The sequence below is a fragment of the Macaca mulatta genome, chromosome 14 (genome assembly GCF_049350105.2).
Source record: "Macaca mulatta isolate MMU2019108-1 chromosome 14, T2T-MMU8v2.0, whole genome shotgun sequence".
NCBI lineage: Eukaryota > Metazoa > Chordata > Mammalia > Primates > Cercopithecidae > Macaca > Macaca mulatta.
Window position 1 is genome coordinate 74,737,390 of NC_133419.1, and position 25,110 is coordinate 74,762,499.

At 36.7% G+C, this 25,110-nt stretch overlaps 1 protein-coding gene across 4 annotated transcripts in view; it reads right to left on the reverse strand.

The window, feature by feature from the left end:
- Window positions 1-1,183: 1,183 nt before the first annotated feature.
- The window catches only part of PGM2L1 (phosphoglucomutase 2 like 1), a 61,625-nt gene continuing 37,698 nt past the window's right edge, over window positions 1,184-25,110 (reverse strand). For 2 of the 4 annotated variants that reach the window (XM_077961372.1, XM_077961373.1), the window contains exons 6-14: window positions 23,599-23,792; window positions 19,719-19,908; window positions 19,306-19,403; window positions 18,111-18,291; window positions 15,730-15,823; window positions 15,291-15,420; window positions 14,719-14,908; window positions 10,598-10,731; window positions 7,108-8,885 (exon numbers count right to left, since the gene is read on the reverse strand). In XM_077961372.1, the coding sequence (XP_077817498.1) occupies window positions 8,783-8,885; window positions 10,598-10,731; window positions 14,719-14,908; window positions 15,291-15,420; window positions 15,730-15,823; window positions 18,111-18,291; window positions 19,306-19,403; window positions 19,719-19,908; window positions 23,599-23,792 (1,314 nt within the window). In that variant the 3' untranslated portion in view covers window positions 7,108-8,782. 4 annotated transcript variants of the gene reach the window in all.

Below are 25,110 nucleotides of genomic sequence, written 5' to 3' on the forward strand. Positions count from 1 at the left end.
CTCTACTGGCCTGTATTTAAAAGAGAGTGAACTTGTTTTGGCCCCTTGTCCCTGGAGAGGTTTAAACATGTATCCCCATTGGAGGTCACATCATAGAAAATGGTGACAGTTAGGTAAGACACCCTTTAAACTCCTTTCCAGTGGAAATTCTGTCGCCCCACCATCATCCCTCAATGACTCCCGTCAGCTGCTGACTGAAGTCCAAGCTCCACGGGGCAGCACACGGAGCACTCCACCTCTCCACTCACATCCGTACTCACACCTACTCTCAAACTTCAAGAACACCACCAAACCACTTGTGCTCTGCACACGTATGCCATGCTCAGTGTTTAAAATATCCTCCCCTCTCCCTTTGCCTAGTGTTTATTCTCCAACACTCAGCACTGGCACTGTAGTGGATGTTTGTCACTTTTTGTTTGCACTATTATTTCCAATTTGGCAAATTAACTCCCCAACTATGTCTCAATGGAAAGGTAACTAGTGTCCTGCCTCTTACTAGCACTCAGGAGGAAGCTGAGGGAGTCAGATCCTTCTTTTATCAGCCTCCAGTTGCAGCTAGGAGGCAGGCAATGACAAAAATCCAGTCAATTGGGCCTTCTCTCAAGTTACTTTGAATCCAAAGTCATAAGAAATAGATAAAGGTGATTTATCTGATGGTGTGGGGGCAGTGGCATGGTGTCCTTGACAGGCTGTTTAGACAGTAACATGGTTGTGTCTTTTTTCCTACTTTTTAGCCTTCTGGAGTGCCCTTGTTTCTTGTTTCCAGGTTAATAAATATGTATTAAATGAATGAATGAAGCAGAGGGATAAAGGTCAAAGACGGTCTAAAACAAATTATTTGCAAGGTTGGACCACTTAATGATCAGAAATGGAGTTAAAGAGAGGGAAATAAAAATAAACAGGAGAATGGTCACAGCACTAACAGAAATGAAGGGAAGTGTTGGTTTAGGGAAGATAGAGAGGAAGGATAGCAAATACCAAATTTTTATTATAATCCCCCCTCAAAAACATTTCCATTTATATACATACCAACTCTTCTCCTTTGGTGAGAACAAAAACAAAACCCTATTATTTTAGGTTGTGTTAGCTGCTTGGTCTCTTTATGTGGGTCTCAAGTCAATGGCCTTGCCCTTTACTTCAGAGACTGTTAAATTTAAAGAACTCATCAAATAGCACATACCCAGTGGCAGGAGAAATCGAAGATGATTTGGAGGTTTCAAACCAGGGAGTTATATGGCCTCTCAGGAAAAGCAGCAAGAAAATGTGGAGCTTGAGATTTCAGCAGGTATGTTGTGAGCAGAGATGACCCGACAGCAGTAAGACGTCTCTAAAACAGGTGGTATCACCACTGCATATTTCTCATGCAACTCTGCACATATGCAGAATCAAGGATTTAGTGTTTTTCTTCTGCAAGAAGAAACATGAGATAGGTTCATTCATTTGACAAACTTTTATTGGGTACCTGCTGATGGCCATATACTGTTCCAGGCAGTGGTAAAGTAGTGAAAAAGCTATGCTCATGAAGACAGATAATACTACTACTTAAATTGATTTGTTCACTTGTTTATGTGCTATAAAGAACAATAAACTAGCAAAAGCGGTTAAGGACGGGGTCAGCATGGTTCTCAGAATATTCCATTTAGAAGCTGATAAAAGGACCTCGTAGAACATTCCTTTCAGTCATCTTCCCTTTGAGCCTGATCTGGGAAAGGCAGGCAACAAAGACCAGGCCCACAGATTCATAAGAACCTTTGGAAACTCAGTCCTCCACCGTTATTGAAGCATAGATCTACGGTTATTACTGTGAGAGATTTCCAAACTTTGAACTTTTCTCTTATTATAGTAGCTGGCGCTAACATGGGCAAACAAGTTAGATCAGCTGAAGGAGAGAAAAAGAAAAGAAAAACAAGAATTTTAATGTTAAGTTTTCACATCTGGGACTTCCGATAAACCAATCAAGAAATATTTCCTGAGTACTAAGCCAGAATATTCATTTAGATGCAAAGTAAATTCTAGGGTATGTGATGTGTGTATTTCAAGAATATTTCCTGTTTAGATAGCAAGCTTTATGAACTACACAGTATCTCAAATAAAAATTACACAGAAAGTCATGCCTATGAAGAGACCTGTTTATTACTGATAACACTTCATTTGGCTAAAACCACAAGAAATCCACACACAAATACATAAAGTGCAAATTCTCACAGGCAGTACTTACAACACACCCTGGTGTTTTTGTAGGGAAAAATAAGAAGATGTTGACAGAAACTGTTAAAACAAGGGCACATTTTTGAACTACTGCTACACACTTTAGTCAGAAAAATAATTCATTCTTAACTGCATCTATTTTATCTGGCACATTCAATGACGCATACAAAGAGTTTATTCTAGCCTAGAACAACAAGGCCTCATCTTACATAGAAGCAGACTCTTGCTTGAGTGGCTCTTGTAAGATACACGATGAATCATAACAATGGACAAAAACATACCAAATAGGATCAAATTAGTTGTGACTCACTTGGAAGGTAGTGCTACTAGGCTCAAAATGACACTTAGACTAGTGATATTAAGTCTACATAGACATCATTTCTTTACCTTCCTGGCTAACACCTTGCTTTGGGTGTAAAATACCAGGCATTATATATAATTTCCACAGAGAGATATGCTTTGCTCTCTCCAAAGAAACTAAGTATTTAAGGGGATGTCTGCTTAATAAACATTACATTATAAAGTTCAGTAATGGGACTTCATTCAAAAAACTGAATTAGAAAAGTCATTTTTTGATTGTTCTTTAAACTATTTGCAAATTTTAAAAATCCCTTAATTCCTAATTATCAGCAATTAAACACTCTATAACAGGTACTGAACTAGGTGGTGTGGATATGAAAAATAATAAACCACTATTCCTACTCTCGGGGCTGAGCATCAGGTGGTCCTTCTTAGTCAAGGAATGCCAATAGTAACAAAACTGTTTCAGGTCAGTTTAGTTTGGCGTTAATTCTTCTGAAGGTCAGATTCTAAGGGCAGGAAATAGTCTAGATATGTTCTATGTTTATATATCTTTTTTTTTTTTTGAGATTGAGTTTCACTCTTGTTGCCCAGGCTGGAGAGCAATGGCACCATCTCGGCTTACCACAACCTCCACCTCCTGGGTTCAAGCGATTCTCCTGCCTCAGCCTCCTGAGTGGCTGGGATTACAGGCACGCGCCACTACACCCAGCTAATTTTGTATTTTTATTGGAGATGGGGTTTCTCCACGTTGGTCAGGCTGGAATGAAACTCCCGATCTCAGATGATCCGCCTGCCTCAGCCTCCCAAAGTGCTGCGATTACAGGCATGAGCCACCGAGCCCAGCCTACGTTTATATATCTTGCACTACAGCCAGTGTGTGTACCTCAAGGATATGCAGCCATTGGGGGTGAGGGCACTGGGGGAGAAAACTGAGCAGCCACGTGATGAACATGGTGCTCCTTTGTGGCAGCATAAGTTTCAGTAAAGATTAAATATATCATTTTTATATTAAAAGTTTTATTATAGAGAATGCAAAATTCACTTACATTTTAAAGATAGAACACACTTCATGTCAGTGGTAGGCTGCTTCTGATTTTGCTCTCAGAACCCCTTCCCCCTCCATCATGCCCCTCTGCTTTAGGGTTACCCTGGTGGAAAAATTTGAGCACCAAACTCTAGGTATGTCACTTTGTCCCTATTTGGTCACTCTACACATTCTTATAGGTTCTCTTTTGTAAGTACATAGTCTTGAGTAAACAGAGGAAAGATGGCCTAATGAATGTATAGTATGGTGAATACTTGAAGGTAACCAATAGTCAACACTAACTTTGTTTCCAACTAGAATTAAAGTCATGCTGTGCAAGGAGTCAGACAATGAGCAATTCGTATCTTACTATTTATACTTCTGTGGCTTAGGGTAAGATGCTCTGAGGGACAAATGTGAATAAGATTTCCTCAGATCTTGTGCTTTGGCTCTCGAAGTACAAGGAAACCTGAAATAGAATGTTAGGTCAATTGCCCATACATTTTGGTTAGTACAACTTTTTCCTCCTCAATTTCTAGAGCAATCTCAGATGACAAGTGAATTGTAAAAGGCCATAATAAATTAACAGATAGCAGTATCAAGACAGACCAAAACAGGTTATGAAATAGATTAAAAATTACTTCCCACAATAAGTATTAAATATAATGACAACATTAACAAAATAACCAAAAGTCCATAGACAAATGTAGTTTATGACTAAGTTTAAAGCATTCTAAATGAATACAGTTGAGATTTCTTATCAGTGAGGTAACAGGGCAACAGTCCTTTACAGTAACAAAATGTGCAAGGGTGCCTAGGAAAAGAGGGAGGTAGCGAGAAAAAGGCAAAAAATTAAATGTATCCAAGTGGAGTTTGGATTTTTCAAGCATCACAAATATCAATGGAAAATGTGAAAAAAAAAAATACTGATAGCAGCAGTTCATAGAACAATTTATCCATTAAACTCCAGCTAATAACCTTGTTGCATCAATTCCAGAAGCAACTTGCTTAAGAAATGGGAGGTCTATTTCCTACAGAAAGACATTCCAAGTATCCAATCTCTCAGAACCTCTCCATCTTCCAAAGTTTCTACATCCAAATAACAACATACATATTCAAAACAAAAAACTCAAATAACCTAAGCCACTATACATTCTTCAAGATGAACAAAAGTTTGTTCAAGTCTCACTTAATTTGCCAGGTAAAATTAAAAATAACAGTGAAGCAGGTAAATTATTCATTGCACTTAGGCATCAGTTACTCAAAACACACAAAAATTGTTTTGTGAGCTATATTCATCTAGATACGGAGTGAAACCCAAATGTTATTTTTAGTGCCCTTTCTGACATTTTTGTTCTAACCTGAGTTTTTTTAAAAATGTGCTGGAAAGAAGGACCCTTAAAAACTCATCTGTATATCTCTTAATTTTTAAAATTTGTATTCCCTTAAAAATAAAAAAAAGATTTTGAATAGAAGATATTATGAAGATTCCTCCTCAAGAAGGTCCTACATCTTAAACTTTCCATGCTGTCTTTAAAAATAAGATCCTCATTCCCTCTGGTTCTGTCTTCACTAGAGATGGAAAACATTATGGCATAGTATTTCTTACTTTGAACCCTTCAATAAAAGACTCAATAAAAATTCATTAGCAAACTTAGCAAACTATCTCAACAGCTTTCTCCTCTCTAGAGTCAAACAGTCTTTATTCCTTGAACTTTTTCTCAGAAGTCTTATTTTCTAATCTACATCTTCTTCCTTTTTATTTCTGCTCTCTCTCTTCCTGAGTTCTCACGTGATTCTGATACAACATCCTAGCAGGAACTGAATCCGTAAAAGGGATACTTTTTTCTCACCTCCTAAACCTTTCATTTTAGTGATCACAATAAAGGAAAATGGTAGGTGCATATTCATCATAACAACAAATAAACACAAGTAAACAGGTGGGACACTGTTTACTCCCTACTGTTATGGTGTTACATTTGCCCTTCACAAGAAGCATTTCCTGTGTCTCTTTATATTGTTTGCTTATTTCTACTGTTTATTTTCAATGTATGCTTTGATCTTGACCTACTAATTCTCTCCTTTTCTACAAAGCTCTAGAAAATTCCAGTTTTGACTTTCATGCTTAATGAGAATGCAATCATTTTCATAATATTGCTCAAAAAGAAAAAGACAAACAATGTAGTGCCTGAGGCTGAGCCCTCCTAGCCAGCACTTCTGTCTCTCTTGGAAAGCTTGGGCTATCACTGAATTTATCCTGTTAGGCAAATGTGCACCTACAACGTCAAGTTCATGTTAAGTGTCATGCTCAGACAGACTCATGACAGGCTAGAATAAAATAATTCCCTCAATCGATACACTTGAGGAGCATTCATAAAATTTTGTTAACTTGAGATAAGAACACTTCAATAACTTTTCACCTTAAGATGACTTAAATGTTGCATTATATTAAAGCACTCAAATAAAACTGTTTTCTTCATAATAGAATGACAGTCATGACATGACTTTAGTAACTATGAATGAGCCATTGATTCATTTTAGCTTCATTTTTGTTTATCAGTCACTGAAACACAGAACTAAACCAAATACATATGTTTTTCATATATACAACATTATACCACTTTGCAGAATATACGCCATTCCCTAAATTGCAATCTACATTCTTAAAAGCATATCAAACAAAAGATGTTTTATACATTTTAAAAATAAAACAAAAATTCTACACATTTCTTCTCCAGTGCAAAGCCTTTGAGAACAAACTCATTGAGAAAAATGGTGCTCTACATTTAGTTAGCTGTCTATTATCTACAGTCATACAGTCATACAAGATCCAATGATAAGAAAGTAAGGAAGGAACAAATTAACAATAGTGGCAATACAATAATTGGACAATTAGGTTTGGATTATATATGCTCAACCAAATGTTAGCTGATAGCTGCAACAAACTAAACCATGATTTAAGGAACGTTCTAATCAGTTCAAACTTTATATTATTATTTTATATGAAATAAGTTCTCTAATTCCAGTGCTATCTCCTATAAGCAATTTGTTTAGGTCTTGTTATTGTTATCTCCTAAGTATACTCCATGTGTATTCTGAGAACTATGTAGGACAAGATACATTTTAAGAAGATTAAACAGCATTTCTTTTTCTCTCTCTCTTTTTATTTATTTATTTATTTATTTATTTATTTATTTTTGAGATAAGGTCTGTGTCACCCAGGCTTCAGTGCAGCAGTGCCATCATAGCTTTCTGTAACTTAAACTCCTGGCCTCAAGCAATCCTCCCGCCTTAGCCTCCCAAAGCGCTGGTATTACAGGTGCCAGCCACCATGCCCAGCTTAAACAGCATTTCTCTATTAAACCTTTTCAGAAGACTGCATGATCAGCCAAAAGCGCCTTTTTTTTTTTTTTTTTTTTTTTTGAGATGGAGTATCCCTCCGTTGCCCAGGCTGGAGTGCAGTGGCATGATTTTTGCTTACTGCAATCTCAGCCTCCCAGGTTCAATCAATTCTCCTGCCTCAGCCTCCCGAGTAGCTGGGACTACAGGCACCCACCACCACACCCGGCTAATTTTTGTATTTTTAGTAGTGACGGGTTTCACCATATTGGCCAGGCTGGTCTCAAATTCCTGACCTTGTGATCCACCTGCCTTAGCCTCCCAAAGTACTGGGATTACAGGCGTGAGCCACCACACCCAGCCCAAAAGTGACTTTTTGAAAAAAAAAAATTTCTACACTAAAAAAAGATAAAGAATAGTCATGCAATCTCTACAGAAGTCAGCAAGATGTTAGAATAAACTGGACCTCTGTTTTAAAACATGTAGTTGTTTTTTTTTTGTTTTGTTTTGTTTTTGAGATGGAGTCTCCCTCTGTCGCCCACTGGAGTGCAGTGGCCGGATCTCAGCTCACTGCAAGCTCCGCCTCCCGGGTTTACGCCATTCTCCTGCCTCAGCCTCCGGAGTAGCTGGGACTACAGGCGCCCGCCACCTCGCCCGGCTAGTTTTTTTTTGTATTTTTTAGTAGAGACGGGGTTTCACCGTGTTTGCCAGGATGGTCTCAATCTCCTGACCTCGTGATCCGCCCGTCTCGGCCTCCCAAAGTGCTGGGATTACAGGCTTGAGCCACCGCGCCCGGCCTAAAACATGTAGTTTTAGTATTTCATAATACTTAAAATTGGATGTTTTATTTCTTAGTAAAATTAACATTACTTCATAAAATAAAAGAATAAACCTACTTACAAACATGTAATTCAAAAATTAGACTGTCAAATAAATTCAGAGCTCCTTTCTCAGTTCAGATTTTTTTCTGTAATAAAAGGTTTGATAAATGACACAATTCTAATATGAAGATCCTTAACAACATTAAGCCTGCTTTTATTAAGATCTTTATGTACATTCCTAAGATTTTAAAATCAGCAAACTCATTTGATATAGAGGAAGCACCTACAGATTTTGGAAGATTTTCCTTAGCTATCCGAAAATTGACTGATTAAATTATGGTAAATGCAGGAACACTTGTTTTTTCCGTTCATACCAGACCCTGAGAAGGCACTGAGAAATTTGACAAGAACAAAGCCAATAGGAGTGTTGCCACTATTGTTTTATGTTCAGTAAACGTCAGAATTTTAAATACATACAGAAAATTTACACTGCACCAATGACACCTGAAACAGACATGCCAAAACCACACATTGTAACATCTGTTCTAAACTACAGAAATGCTAAATATCCTATTTCAAATACTCTAATTTGTAAATTAATACCTATGATGTCACAATGACACTTTTTCATAACAATCAAGGAGAGTACCATGTTCTTGCCAATTTTATGGATTAATTTCCTTAACTAATCCTATAATTATATAACATTTACCTTTTTTTTTTCTTTTACCATGCTATCCACAATTACAAGATACAGAACTAGGCTTAACCACACTATAATAAGAAAACTCACTTCTGAATTGTGATGTTTCTGTTAAAGGAAGAACAATACGTTACTCTAATACTTTTGGTGTAATAACTTTTGTTTGAATTATGAAAAAATTTGAATCATTTCCTTCTAGACTATTTCATTTCAAACTTATACTTTGTTTAGTCTAGCCAGTTGACCAAAAAGAAAGAAAATAAAGGAAAAAGATACTCAGCTAGATGAGCTAGAGAGAGAATGCTAACACGAGGTTCAATGTATGGAGTTCTCGGTTGCTCTGTTCCATATGCCCACACAGTGTCATGACATATTGGTGTACCCCTAAACAGAACGCCAGATCAGTCCATTCTTACTAGGCTGAAGAAAATTCTCAATTAGAGCATCAATGAGTTTCTTCAGTTCTTCCTCCAGTAAAGCAGTGTCACTGAGGAAAAGATGAAGAGTTTTGAAATTATTTATTTTCATAGGCTTAAAATTTATTTAAATTAGTTTTATTTTTTAAGAGGTCCTAATGGAGACATTAAACAATTGGTAAACAAAAGAGGAATTCACTTGGTTAAAACAAAACAGACCAAAAAAAAAAAATTACACACAAAGAAAACACTGCTATCACAAACTGAAGGTGAACTGCATTAATAGGAGTTCCTTGGCAGATGATAAACAGAGGAGTGATGGTATATCTAAAGAATTCTCCTAGGTCAGGAGAATGAGGTTCAAATGGCTTTGAACACGAATAACAGGTGTTAGAAGAAAATGGCTTCCTGAAATACTTTGAAAAATAGTCAGTACAAATGTTATGGAATGATATAACATATCTTTCAGGTAGCAGAAGGAGGTGTGACTAAAAGAATGTGATGTTTAAAAAAATAAATATGCACTTAAAAGAAGGCCCTTGAAAGTCATCACTGAGGTGTTGCCATTGCCCAGAACATTTCGAGGCAAGCCTCTTTTAGATTGCCTTTACAGTCATTTTAAAAGCTACACAACAAATCAGTTCTTATTACTTTAATGATCTTCCTTCATTTTCAACCAGATGTAGCATTACCCAATTTGGTTTACTTTAGATTCTGCTTTGAATGACTTCAGGAGCTCTTTATCCCCCCAAAGGAAATGAAATCCATCCTCAAATGCAAATATTTGGGGAAATACATGATAGTATAGCTTGGTTGGACTCTGAAAGCAATTCTAAAAAGTCTCCTTCCCAAATCTATGTTGGGCAATTACAATATTATAGGAGACAGTACTTTTAATACATTTAAGTAGCCTTTGAATATGTTTATGAAATTAACTTAGTCACAATTCATCCTCTTAAAAGGAAATGAACTAAGCAGATTATGTCAAGTCATATTAGACATAGAAAATGAATATTTGGCAATAAACATAAATTATCTGATGATAATTTCCTTACGTTAATCATGTAATAGTTAAAACTCAGAGAATCTTTCCAAGAATATAAATTCACTACAATTTTAAAATTCAATTCCCAAAGGATGTAGCTGCTTTAAAAAACAGTCTGGCAGTTCCTCAAAAGGTTAAACACAGAGTTACCATATGATCCAGCAGTTCACTCCTAGGTATATACCTAAGAGAAATGAAAACATACATTCACACAAAAACCTGTATGTAAATGTTCATAACAGTATTCAAAACAGCCAAAGAGTGCAAATAATCTGAATGTCCATCAAATGATCAATGGATTAAAAAGCATGGCATATCCATGCAATGGAATATTGGGCCATAAAAAACAAAAATTTAAAAAAAGGAATAAATTCATGCTACAACTGAATCATGGTGGAACCTAGAAACCATTATACAAAGTAAAAGATGGCAGTCACAAAGGCCCACATATTGTATGATTCCATTTATATGAAATGCCCACAAGAAGCAAATCTATAGAGAAAGACAGTAGATTGGGGTTGCTGAGGGCTGTAAAGGAGGGAAATGGGAAGTGATTTCTCATGGGTCTGGGCTTTTGGGGGTGATGAAAATGTTCTAAAATTGATTATAGTGATGGATGCACAACTTTGAACATACTAAAAGCCACTGAATTGTACATTTTAAGTGGGTGAGCTGTATGGTATGTGAATTATATTTCAATAAAGCTTTTGTAGGTATATCTAAAAAATCAATTCTCACCTCTGGTCAGGTGATGCGCACATCTCTGCATAATACTTTATCTTTGGTTCTGTCCCACTTGTCCGAAGGGTAGCAACACAGCCATTTTGAAAAGTAAATGTAATCATTTGGCTGTTTTTACTCACAGGCAGCACCTATGCAAAATGGCAACAACAGCTTAATTATACTTGGGATCTTTTTCATTTTCTTTCATTTTCAAGAATTGTAAAGTACAGTCCACTTACATGAGGTATCTAAAGCCGTCAAATTTATAGAAACAGAAATTAGAATGGCAGTTGCTGGGGCAGGAGGTATAGGGAGTTACTGTTTAATGGATAGAGAGTTTCAGTTTAGCCAGATAAAAAAGTTCTAGAGTTCTGTCGCACAACAATAAGAATATACTTGACACTACCGAACTATATACTTAAAAATGGTTAAGATAGTTAATTTTTATGTTATGTGTTTTTTTAACCACAATTGAAAATTTAAAACATATTTTAAAAGAATTATAAAATACAAATGAAGATTACCTATATATAATAATTCATAAACATACCATTTACTGAATAGTTAAGGCATTGGGTTATATACTTCACATACATGATCTTTGGGCCTCAACAATAACCCTGCAAAGTAAGTATTACCGCCATTTTACAGACGAGGCTCAAAGAGAGTAAACAACCTATTCAAGACAATCAGCTAAGTGGTAGAATAAGAAGCGGAAGCCAAGTTCCAAAGTCCAAACTGCCTCTATATTTGCGAAGCAGTTTTGCAGTTTATCAATCATCTCCAAAGAGGAGTGCATATATTCTGCATGTACTGGGGTGCAGAAAAAACTCTATTTTTTAAAAAAATTAAAAAAAGAAGTGATGTTTTACTGACACCAAATATATGGATTAACACTGGTACTCTTGCTAGTCCACACATCCGTCTGTTAAGGCATCTCGACAGGACTGTGAGGGTTGTACTAGGCCAGAGGGGTTGACAGTGGTAATTTCCTCAGCTGTCCTGAGCCATGAGTCCTGTCCTTGAGACCCCTCTCGTGGTCAGTACATTACCACATACCAGTGGCTTAGAGATCATTCCTTCTTTTTCATCCACAGCCCATAAAGTAGCAAGTCTTTTCTACATTTTATTTAACTCGACTTTATCCAGTTCTCTCCATCACTGCTCCTATATTGAATTCAGGCAACCATCAAACTTCTTCTAGACTGCTGACACAGTGTACTAACTGATCTTGCTGCCTGGAAGTTTGCCCCTCAAAACCCACTCACCATACAGGTCATTCTTCTCACCTCATACTCCAGTTATAGACAACTACCCGTGGTTCTCTGAAAAAGAATATGCTTTTTCATCTCTGGACCTTGTACTTACTGTTTCCTTTGCCTGAAACACTCTCTGCTCCTCCTGCATCTGGCTAACTCCTAATCATACTTGAGAACTCAGTTCAGAACAGTTCTCTAGAAGGTCTTGCATAAGCCCCCAAAGTCTCTTCCATGACATCCTAGGCATGTCTCCCTGGTAGCACTTATCATTTTGTAAATTGCTATTTACTTGTCAATTTCCTCACTAAACTTTTTCTTGAGTGCAGTGTCTTTGTCATTGCTACATCCCTAGTGTACCTGTGCCTGTAGCACAGAAGCAGTCTGATAAATGAATGTACAGATGAATATCAATCTATCTGAAACATGGAAAAGAGAGAATTCAGGAAGGCTTTGATACTTACTATGCAACCTTGGGGATAACAACATCTATGCTACCTACCTTACAAACTTGTTGTAAGAACCAGAAGAGAAGAGATGAAAAAGCACCCTGAATAATGAATATCATACACTTCAATGAGAATTAAGAGAGAAAAAAACATTATACCAAAGGCTACTTGAGCACAGCAAATTAGAGAAATAAAAAGAAGCAAAACATGATTCTTCTCTTCCAGCAATTCACAAAGATAGAAAAATAGACACACATATACTCATACACAGGATATCAACACCAGGAACTAATACTGTTGATTGGATAAATATGCAAAAATGGAATATGGGTACTATTCTACACAATAAACTACAGATTTTCCAAAATACATTATGTCCCCAGAATCTTAAGACCACATCAGAACAGTACAAATGGAAATTTGGGCTAATAATCATCATAACAACAACAACAAAATGAATGTAATCAGCAATCTATGGCATTTAAGTATTTGTTGAGCAGCTACTACATAGGCAGGAATGTGGAGAGGCACAAAAGTACATCAGAAAGAAACATGCCATGTGCCACACAATGATGACACAAAACAGAAAGTAATAGGAGGAAGGCACACTATGTAATGAAACCTCAAGAGGAAGGTATCTAATTATGAGGCCTAGAGGTCATGTGGAACAGCTGATATTTTTCTTAAGTCTTACAGTGGCTGAGGTATGGGGCTGTAGAAATTGGAAAAATGGATACACTACGGAAACAACTGGACCAAAAAATGCAGAAAATTTTTTTAAAAAGTATATATGAAGGTAAGTAAGTTATTCTATTTGGCTGGAGGTATAGGGAATAAGGTTGGAAAGGGAAGTTAAAATCAGAAAGATGTATGGCTTTGAAATTATAGGCTTTTACAGTTATTTTCAACATTATCTAGCATCATTGCCCATTTTCTCTCTTTCTTCCTCTCTCTCTGCCCCCACCTCCATTCCACACACCTTACTGTGAGGGTAGTATACATGATTATTTGGGAAGTGATAAGGATAGGATCAAAGTCAGAGAGACAAGTTAGCAGACTGAAACATGCTCTGGAGCAAAACAATGAGTTCTAGTCTCACAGGCCTGAAGTTTCACCATTTTATTATAGTATTGATGCAGGTGAACCCCCAAACTGGGGCTCAGCCCAGGAGGCTTCCTGGCTTCACACAGGAAAGAATTCAAGAATGAATCAACAGAGTAAAGTAAAAGGAAAGCAACTGCTGGGCGCGGTGGCTCATGCCTGTAATCCTAGCATTTTGGGAGGCCAAGGCAGGTGGATCACTTGAGGTCAGGAGTTCGAGACCAGCCTGGCTAACATGGTAAAACTCTGTCTCTACTAAAAATACAAAAATTAGTCAGGCGTGGTAACATGCTCCTGTAGTCCCAGCTACTCAGGAGGCTGAGGCAGGAGAATCACTTGAACCTGGGAGGCAGAGGTTGCAGTAAGCTGAGATCATGCCACTGCATGCCAGCCTGGGAGACAGAGCGAGAGACTGTCTCAAAAAAAAAAAAAAAAGGGGAAAGCAATTTTTTTTTTTTTTTTTTTGAGACAGAGTCTGGCTCTGTCGCCCAGGCTGGAGTGCAGTGGCCGGATCTCAGCTCATTGCAAGCTCCACCTCCCGGGTTCACGCCATTCTCCTGCCTCAGCCTCCCGGGGTAAAGCAATTTTATCAGAGCCACAAAGTATAGGAAAATGGCTGCTTCATAGGCAGAGTAGCACTATGGATTGCTGGCTAGCTATATTATAGCTTCTCCTTAATTAACATGCTAAATAAGGGGCAAGTTACTCACAAATTTTCTAAAAAAGTAGGAGGAGTTCTTGGAACCAAGGGTTCCTCCCCGTTTAAACCACATAAGGTAATTTCTAGGTGTTGCCATGGCATCTGTAAGCTGACATGGTGTTGGTGGGAGTGTCTTTTAGCATGCTAATGTATTATAATTAGCATATAATGAGCAATGGGGGAATTAGAGGTTGCTTTTGTTGCCATCTTGGTTTTAGTTGATTTTGGCTGGTTCCTTTACTGCATGCATCCTGTTTTGACCAGATCCTGTTTTGATCAGTGGGGTCATGACCAGTGTTTGGAAAACAAGTCCTACTGATCTCCTACTTCAGTATGAATTATTATAAACTGTTAAAAACTTTTTTTTAAAGTAAGTATTTACAGGAGCTTCCAATTTGGTGAACACGTGGACTCGCTGGGAGGCTCCAGGCCCCAACCCCATCCCTAGTACATTGCCCTATAAATGTCTTACGTCTGGCTGTTCCAGAATTGTCACCTTTATAATAAACTGGTAAACATGAGGAAACTGGATAGAACCTCATGTGAAATCTGTCCTGCCTCTGGACTTTTTGGTGACATGAGCCATGAAATTTTCTAAACTGTTTGGGAGAAAAAAAAAAGTGTACTTACTGATTTCTTATTAGGCTGGCTACTGTCATATCCAGTGGTAATGTCCCGTACATGCAATATAGCAAATGTTCCACAAAATTTTGGATATTCTTTTGGAGAATCAAAATTACGAAGCCTTTCAAATATACTTTTGATGGTAGATGGTTCATAACATAAGAAATAGGAAGTTTTTGAAATATGATAACCATATCTGTGCAAAGATTCAAAGTGCTGAAATTAGATTTCAGATAACTCTTTAAAAAAAGTATATATTAAAGAAGATCAGCCTACTACAGTATTTTATAAAAAATGGCAGTCCTTAATTCATATAATTTTAATACTTTAAAAAAAAATATTAGGCACACTAATATAAGAGCGCCTATGAAGGTTGGTGGATTTACTCTCCCTGAGTAATCAATCAAAGGTCATGAAGCTTTTTAGTGATGCACTTTTAATATTAGCATAACATAAACTTATGAACCAAGTGTACCTTCTCATAACACTGTGTATTCTTCAGAAACAAATTTAGAAAACTAAGGGTAGGACAATAAAAGAAAAATCGAACATGTGAAATTCATAATAGTAGAACTTACTTTTCATAAACTTTAACCAGTTGCTGTTTCAATGTTATATTCATGGTTTCCAGGTAAGATGCCATCTCAGCAACCACAACAGCTGCGCTCACCCCATCTTTATCCAAAACTGAAGTTCCACAGAGGAAACCTGAGGATTGAAAACCATCACTAGAAAAGAGGAAAACTTAAGCCTATAATTTCAATAGTTTTACATTTCTTCAGAAGGACAAGGAAATGTAAAAGCCTAGTAATAGATGAAACTCATCAATACTGAGTGTATTTAGGGGACGCTTTGGTTCTTTTTGTTTTCTGATAAGAAATGTATCTACACATTTCTCAGTTCTCTGTAGTTTTACAACCCAAAATATGAAACCAGAACACAAAAAACTCCTCTTACAGAATTACATTTTAAAAAATTATCAATCAAATTTCAAAGATTTTAATATTTACTACATACCAATAGACTCTTCAAATGCAAAAAGGACTTCTTTCCCATTTTCCAGGAGGTCTATTATCCTACTTCCAATCCATTTAAAACCTGGTAATGTTTCCTGAAATGCAGAGGAGGCCATTCTAGTTAAGTGACTGTCTCACAAATACCTATTAGAGAAAAATATGCCACTACATGCATACAACATTCACATAATGATCTTTACTATAGTCCTCAGTCCACAAAGGTTTATAGAGTAGCAGACATATAGTAATAAAGTACCATAAATACACACACTGCTACTACTGATGACCTACTATTTACAGATTATAGTACTAGGTGATTTACACCAAATATAAACCAGCATTTATAAGTGGTGTTCATATAGTCACAAAGTAACATGAATAAGCACATACACTATGATCACCTACTATTAAGGACTGAACCAAGTGCTTTACATTATCTTTTTTTTTTTTTTTTGAGACAGAGTCTTGCTGTATCACCCAGGCTGGAGTGCAGTGGTGCAATCTCGGCTCACTGCAACCTCCATCTCCCAGGTTCAAGCGATTTTCCTGTCTCAGCCTCCTGAATAGCTGGTATTACAGGCGCACCACCATGCCCAGCTAATTTTTGTATTTTTAGTAGAGACGGGGTTTCACCATGTTGGTCAGGCTGGTCTTGAACTCCTGATCTTGTGATCCACCTGCCTCAGCCTCCCAAAGTGCTAGGATTACAGGCGTGAGCCACCACACCCGGCCCCATTATTATTATTATTATTATTATTATTATTATTATTATTTTGAGACGGAGTCTAGCTCCAGGCTGGAGTGCAGTGATGAGATCCCAGCTCACTGCAAGCTCCACCTCTCGGGTTCACGCCAATTCTCCTGCCTCAGCCTCCCAAGTAGCTGGGACTACAGGTGCCCACCACCACGCCTGGCTAATTTTTTGTATTTTTAGTAGAGACAGGGTTTCACCATGTTAGCCAGAATGGTCTCGATCTCTCGACCTTGTGATTTTCAAGCCTCAGCCTCCCAAAGCCCGTTATCTTTTTTTTAATGCTTACAAACATTATCGCTGAAACACAGGCTCGAAAGATAAGTCAATCTGCCCAAAATTATACTGCATATAAAAGATGGAGTCAAGATTCAATTTCAAGTTTCTGCTTCTCAGAAACTGTCCTTTAAGCTATATTATAACCACTAATATAAGAGTGTCTATGAAGGTTGGTGGATTTACTCTCCCTGAGTAATCAATCAAAGGTCATGAAGCTTGTTAGTGATGCACTTTTAGTATTAGCATAACATAAATTTGAACTAAGTGTACCTGCTCATAACACTGTGTCCTAACTATTAATAAAACCACCAAGACAGTTACTAAGTACTCCTTTAAATAATTAGATTTGAGGACTTTTCATCTAATGAGCTACTGTTCACTTTAAAGACACAATCTGTTTTAGAGTCAACAGAAAGAGTATGTGATACACCCTAACACCAAAGCTCACCATTACTAACTTGTTTCCTAATTCACCTTTCTACCTCCTTACTGAAAAGAAAAAATAAAAAAGTCAAAACTTCCCTGCTACAACAAAAACAAGCAAATAAAATTATAATAGTGGCCTTTAGAATTGTTCTTTTTTCTCTTTTGTGCCCATTATAATTTTTCTTGCTATAGATATAAACTAGGAAAACATCAGAATCTTAGGTGCGAATAAACTTTCAGTATCTTCTATTTTGCTATTTGCGTTTTAGAAAGTATAAAGTTGAAAGCTCTATTTCATATAGCCAGGTACAATTTTCTTTTACTCAGTCAATTAGTATTAAGACCTGTAGCCTGACTATGGCTCAAGAAAAATGCCCAGGGACATTTTCACTGATATTTGGCAAAGATGGCAGAGAAAAAGCAACTTAGTTCCCATAGCTGCAAAAATGGTCAGCTGAAGGGTCTTAAGTTCATAAGGTTAATGATCTTGTTTTTTTGGATGTAGGATCATTGGGTCTTACTATGCAATTTAGAAGACTACTTGAAGTTCCTAAAGACCATGCTTGAAGAGCCTAAACAAGGGGTTCATGACACCCACAACTTTTTGGAGAGAAGTCTGAGTTACTGATGGGGTCACCAGGAGCTAGATTTTCCCTGTCTGAAAACCAGATATTTGTTGTATGGAATAATAAGTATTAATGTATTTTTTAAAGAATATCTCATCTTAGTACCAGAAATTCATATACAGTACTGGATGAATTTTGGCTCAAAGTGTCTAAATTATCAAAAAAGACTGAATAAGTGTTAACAGAATTAGAAAAATAAGGGAATTACAAATGAAATCAACGAAAGTTTTGGTGGGGAGATGTCTTTAACATACAGAAATAGGCTTTTAAAAGTAGCACACAGATATTATCGATTCTTACTTCAAAATGAAATCCTTCTTTAAGTGCAATTGCCTTCAAAATTTTAGAAGAGACTGTGGTGGCTAACATATAAACGTTCTTCACATCAGCATTTCTTGATTTATTTTTCTTCCAGCAATCAAACATCCACCACCCAAACAAAGCTGCCAACTCATTGCCTGTGAAAACTTTCCAAGAACCACTGTAGAGAGAAGGAAAATGCAATGTCAAGACCTTTCTTCTCATTGAAACTTCTTGACGCCAAGGCCTACAAATTACCATCTTTCAGTTAGGAAAAATCAAAAACTATCATATGGGATTTTTGAGAAAACATTTATTACTACTTCTTTTCTAACTGACCAGGGGTGATTTTACAGTAGGAATGGTACGACATCTTTTGGGAAATTATTATACCATTACATTTACTTTTTTACTTAATGAGAGAAAAAATTATGATAAATAATTAATGCTTTCTAGGTAAGGACATTTGTCACATTACAATGGTAAAAATACATAGCAGCCCAGAGGACTAAGATTAGGAAATGGGTGGCTCACGCCTGTAATCGCAGCACTTTGGGAGGCCAAGGTGGGAGGATCACCTGAGGTCAGGAGTTCGAGCCCAGCCTGACCAACATGGCGAAACCCTGTCTCTACTAAAAATACAAAATTAGTGTGGCAGCGCATGCCTGTAGTCCCAGCTACTTGGGAGGCTGAGGCAGAAGAATTGCTTGAATCTGGGAGGCAGAGATTGCAGTGAGCCAAGATAGTACCATTGCACTCCAGCCTAAGCAACAAGAGTGAAACTCTTGTCTCAAAAAAAAAAAAGGAAAAAACAAGGTTAGGAAATAACTACATCATAAAGTGATCTGTTGGGATATTATGTCTTTGTAAATATTAATATTTTCAAATAATATATAAAGTCAGGGAAAAAGGCTTATACTGTAAGCATTTTTTGAAGCATTTTGTACAATTGAAGTGGAAAATAATCAAGATATAAAACTATGATCATAATTTAATAAAAACAAATACATCTTTAAATATTTCAACTAAAAAGACAGGAAAGAATTGTCAAAGTATCAACTTAGGTGGTTATTTCTGGATAACGGGTTTACAGGAAATTTGTGTTCTTTTCTTATCTTTTCATTATTTTCAAAGAGCCTGTAAGACTTAAAATACATTGCTTTTCAAAGTTCAAGCTTTTAATCAAATAACATACTTCTCCTGAAGTTCTGCTGCTGCCAGTCTGTCTGCATCAGGATCTGTGGCTAGCACTATCCGGGCATTTTCTTTCTCTGCCAGTCTCAGGGAAAGTTCCTGAAACAGTGACCCAAAAAGCTGGATTGTACTGAAGAACCTAAATTCAATGTTAATGTTCCTGTATGTAGGCACAGTTTTAGCGATAGGAATTTTAGAAGGCATAGAATTCAGCTAAGTTTAAAATAAGAAGCCAAAAGTAGGGACACCCACCATAGACATTTCAAACAAAACACAGCCTATGACTCCAATACAATTAAAAGATGTAAACTACAGTCCTTTCTGTTTTTGTAAGTAATCTTTGAATTGTCAATGAGTTCTACCTATTCTGATGGTTTAATAAACTAATAATAATTTAAATACTAAAAAAAATACCAGCACAGATTCTCCTTCTTCAGGATTTGGACATTTAACAGTAGAAAAGTCTGGATCAGGATCTTTTTGTTCTGGTACTGGAATTGGAGGCTTAAAACCAAACACTTTAAAAGCCAACTGCACATAGTCATGTCCGACCCCATGAAAAGACGTGTGCACAAATTTCAAGGTGGTCTTCAAGTTTAACTCCCTGTAAAGGAAAATCAACATAAGATCATGATCACAAATCTTAAACCATCAAATTCTGAAAAATGTGATTAAAGCCTTCAGCAGAGGTCTAAGATACTCAAACAACAAATGAAGAGTATTAACTTAAAGATCAAGGGTTTTAATTCACCAGTATTCTCCCTTTGTGGCTCAACTTCCTGACTTGGACAGCTGCCTTCCATATGCTGTGCCAATACCCTGAACAAGCTAAGCTAGTATCATCTAAATAAGTATTTTATCTCACCAGACCATCATAAACACTTTCTCACACGCCAGTAGACCCCCTGTTTCTTCACTTCCAGTGTAGATTGCAAGGTACCTAATTACACTCACCTTCTTATATGTCACTCTGGGTACTTTGACCATCCAATACCCTAAACCTTGTTGAACCCAAATGTGTACCTTTTCCAGACTTGCACCAAAATAGTTGAATATTGCTAGAATAAATCTCACAAAAGGACTGAACAGCTTCATTCTGAATGCATACTCAATGCTGCCAGGCAATCATACTTTGTTACCCCCAAAGCTTATTTTTTACTCTCCAAGATGGTGACTTAATTAGTACCTTCTCTTCTCTTCTTATTCCTTTCCTCCCCCTTCACCTCATACATCATTGAGACACAGAGCCATTTGATGGGAACTTCCTAATCACCCCATACCAAACCAACAACCCATATTTTTTCCTTCTTCCATCTGATAATAATGAGGAAGCATTCTTTGTATCAAAGGTCAACCGCTCTACTTCTGCTCTGGTCCCCATCTATTCTCACTTGAGAACTTTAGTACGTGGATAATCCTTTCTCGCCAGCATCATTTCCACTAGCATCTAGACTCTGTTTCTTTGGTCTTTTCCACAGCAAAACTTTCTATATCCTAACTTCCCATTTACTAACCATTCCCCATGAAAAATAAAATTTATTATAAGACAAATAATAAAAATAAAATGTTACGACAATTTTCAAACATACATCTAGGAAGACAGAATATCTAACACCATATAACCATTACCTCACTTCAATATGTTTCCATAGTCTGTCAATCTAGTCTCATTTATTCAAGACGTATTACTTTACATGAAAATGCTTTAGTATTTAAAAACATAACCATATTATCATTATTACATCTAACAAAATCAACAATAATTTCTTTCCTCTAATACCCTATCTGTGTTCAAATTTTCCCCAAGTGTCTCAAAAATACTTTTAACAGTTGTTTTACTTGAAGCAGGACTTGAACGAGGTTCCATATAATTTGATTGCTATGCCTCTCAAGTCTCTTTTAATCTATAAATGTTCCTCCCTTCCTTCCCCAACCCGAATGTCATTTATTGAAGAAACTGGCCCATTTGTCCTGTAGAAGTTCCTGTATCTCCAGTATGTAGACTGCATCCTTTTGGTATTAACATGCTCCTCTATCCTATTTTTTCTGTAAATAGGCAGCTGCATTTAGAGGTTACATTAGATTCAGTTTCAATTCTTTGGGCAAGAATAGGTGCTGTGTATTTTCTATTGACTCACAGCTGGAAGCACACAATTTCTACTCTACTTTTAATGCTGTTAAACTAAGATTCACCAGTGTCAGCCTAATCCTTCCATCAAAAAATTTCCCATCAACATTTCACCTATGGGTCTTAGCAGCCCTTGATGAGAATTACTTAGATACATGATTTATTAGAGGTCACAACATAGTGATTTTGAAAATTCTATTATTCCTTCTGCATTTATTGGATTTTTCTTTTAAAAATAATGATCCTGGCCAGGCGCGGTGGCTCACGCCTGTAATCCCAGCACTTTGGGAGGCCGAGGTGGGCGGATCACAAGGTCAGGAGATCGAGACCACGGTGAAACCCCGTCTCTACTAAAAATACAAAAAATTAGCCGGGCGCGGTTGTGGGCGCCTGTAGTCCCAGCTACTCGGGAGGCTGAGGCAGGAGAATGGCGTGAACCCAGGAGCTTGCAGTGAGCCGAGATCGCACCACTGCACTCCAGCCTGGGCTGGGCGACAGAGCGAGACTCCGTCTCAAAAAAAAATAATAATAATAATAATGATCCTTTATCAACCATTTGATTAGCCCTAACATTCAGTTCACATAGAAAAGGCAGAACAAATTAAGATAAAGTTTCAAACATTTATCAATTTTCAGAAAGAAAATTTAGAATTTATCAAATTTCAGCATGAGTGATTTTCAGTCCAGCAAATCCCAAAGGTGACCAATAAAGAGCTTTTTTAGTATTACTAACAGTCACAGGCTTTTTATGTTTAATGTTTTAATTCATTAAGGTGATTATTCTTTTTGATGCCCAACTATCCAATATTTGGTCAGTGGGAGTCCCTTCAAGTTGGCCCCTAGATCCTTTTGATATGACCCCAGTATCTTTGAAAGCTAGCCTGCTTTATGGCAAGGAAAACAAAGCTATCTCAGGCTCATTTAGTACATTTTCTGCCCCCGTCCTTGATGAGAATCAATTTCTCCAATAAGCCGTGGTTCCTTTTACTAGGAAATGGTATTTAGAAACCACAATCTGGGCTTTAGGGGTAGGCATAGGCCTTATTAGTAACAGAACTAGTATTTTAGCATTTTAGGTAAATAAAACATATTTCAAATTCAAATTTAAAATTGTAATTTTAAAATTATTTTATTTGATTTTACATTTGCTTCTCTTAAACTAAAATCTTAGATCCTAGTGACATTAACATAGTTACCCATTTGTTTTATAATATATATAGTATGTCTATCTATATATTTATTTATATCCACATCTGTAAAACCATCAATATTACCACTAACAGTATAGCTATCAAATACAATTTGAGGTTTCTTTGTAGTTCTTTATCCTTAGGACATATCCCACTAGAAATGTATAGTCAATAACTGTAAAGTCACTTGAAATAATTCTTCTCTGTGTAATTATGCCTTCAGCTTCATAAATAGTTCACTTGTTAATTTGCTTTTGCCCATATACTCTTTAAAAAACAAAAATATAAATAAGAAAAGACAGAAAGGATAAAAAAGGAATCAATTCTTTTTAGAGTGATTAGAGCTGGTAGCATTTAGCTAGTATTACTGTCCACTTATCATTTTAGATGGAGAAGCAAACAATTGATAGCTTGAAGGGTACATTTTTGAAATTAAAATAAAGTTGAGAAAAAGCTAAAATTATTTTGTAGGATAGGAAAAATATACTCAGCCAGCCAGGGTTCTTCCTAGCAATAGTGTTAGCTATTTACAGAAGAGTTACAGAGATAATTATGGAAATATGGAAATGGTTAAGGAAAAATAAAATCTTAAAGGAAATATACTTATCTAACACAGAGGAAATACATATATTTAAGTATAACTTGTTTAACTTTATTGAGATATAATTCATATACCATATAATTCACCCATTTAAAGTGTGCAATTCAATGGCTGTCACTACATTCATAGAGTTGGTCAACCATGACTATGATCAACTTTAGAACATTCTCACTACTCCTGAAAGAAACTCTAGGCTGGGCATGATGGCTCACACCTGTAATGCCAGCACTTTGGGAGGCTGAGGCAGGCGGATCACCTGAGGTCAGGAGTTCAAGACCAGCCTAATAAATAGACAACACTTTGTATCACTTTTTCTTCTCCTCATTTGCTAACATTATTCTAAAGTGGTATTATCTGATATTCCCACTTGGATACCTGTAAAAACAGATCTTTTTCAGATCTTCCATGTATCTCCTGCAAATATCCTGCAGAGGGTCTCTCTTCAGCGGGCTGGTATCCACCAAATTATCATTCCAGGAACCATTCCAGGGTTCCACACATTCTTCTATACATTTTAGAATTTCTTTATCATGAGGTGACGTGATCTGAGCACCGGTTTCCCAGTAAACCTAGATGATAAGTAAATATAACCATAATCACTTAAAATGCTTGTCAGATCTTTTCTTACCTATAGTAGAGATCTTCAGCTTTACTAAAAAGCATATAAAATTGAGGCCGGGTGTCATGGCTCACGTCTGTAATCCCAGCACTTTGGGAGGCTGAAGCAGGCAGATCACGAGGTCAGGAGATCAAGACCATCCTGGCTAACACGGTGAAACGCCGTCTCTACTAAAAATACAAAAAATTAGCCAGGCGTGGTTGTGGGCGCCTGTAGTCTCAGCTACTCGGGAGGCTGAGGCAGGAGAATAGTGTGAACCTGGGAGGCGGAGCTTGCAGTGAGCCGAGATTGTGCTACTGCACTCCAGCCTGGGCTACAGAGCGAGACTCCGTCTCAAAAAAAAAAAAAAAAAAAAGCATATCAAATTGATCAAGCAAAAAATGTCAACATAGGACTAATTTAACAAATATTAAAAGATACAGATAGTAATTACTCTACAGGGACTCTTCAATCAAATGATTATATATGATTTTCTTTTAGAAGTATACCTTAATAACAATATGAGCAAAATGCAAGCAGGCCTAATTATTATGATAACATTATAATATGCATATGCCATAGTGTCCAATTATACTCTTAAACCTACAACTATCTACTAAAGATAATCCAAAAAACCATAGAATATTCCTTAAAACTTAATACTATTTAACTCATTATAAAGTAGTTATGTGATACAGAAAAAAGTCATCTTTCTATTATAAAGTAGAATTTATATCATACCAAATATAGTTTATTAAAAATTAACATGTTAATTATCCATATAAATTTCAATGAGTTTCAGTTTGTCAAATAGCCTGATCAATAAGACATTAGGAACAGTTACCAAAAAAGCATGAAAATGTAATTCTATTAATTTATAGGATTTCAAATTTGGAAGGTTAGAGAACATCTATGGTGACTTCTACCATGTATAGGACACAAATCCCCTCTATTGCATCCTGAATGAAGGAAAGAAGAATACATTTGAATCTGTACTATGTACTAATCTCTATGCAAAGAATATGGTTAACCAGATGACCTAAAAATCTGTGTTCTATAAACACTTCAAAATGCTATATAAAAGAGAAAAAACATTATCTTAAATGCATAGCATAATCCACAAGAGGAAAGGGACAACTCTAGGCAGTGAGAGAAAAAGAATTAAAAAGCGGAATGATAAGCCTGTGGGACTGAGATTGTGGTTACTTGGGGTTTGAGAACTGTCCATTTATCTGGTTCTTGGGTTGTAATGCCCATGTGCAAGATATGGAGTTGGAACTGAGACCCCC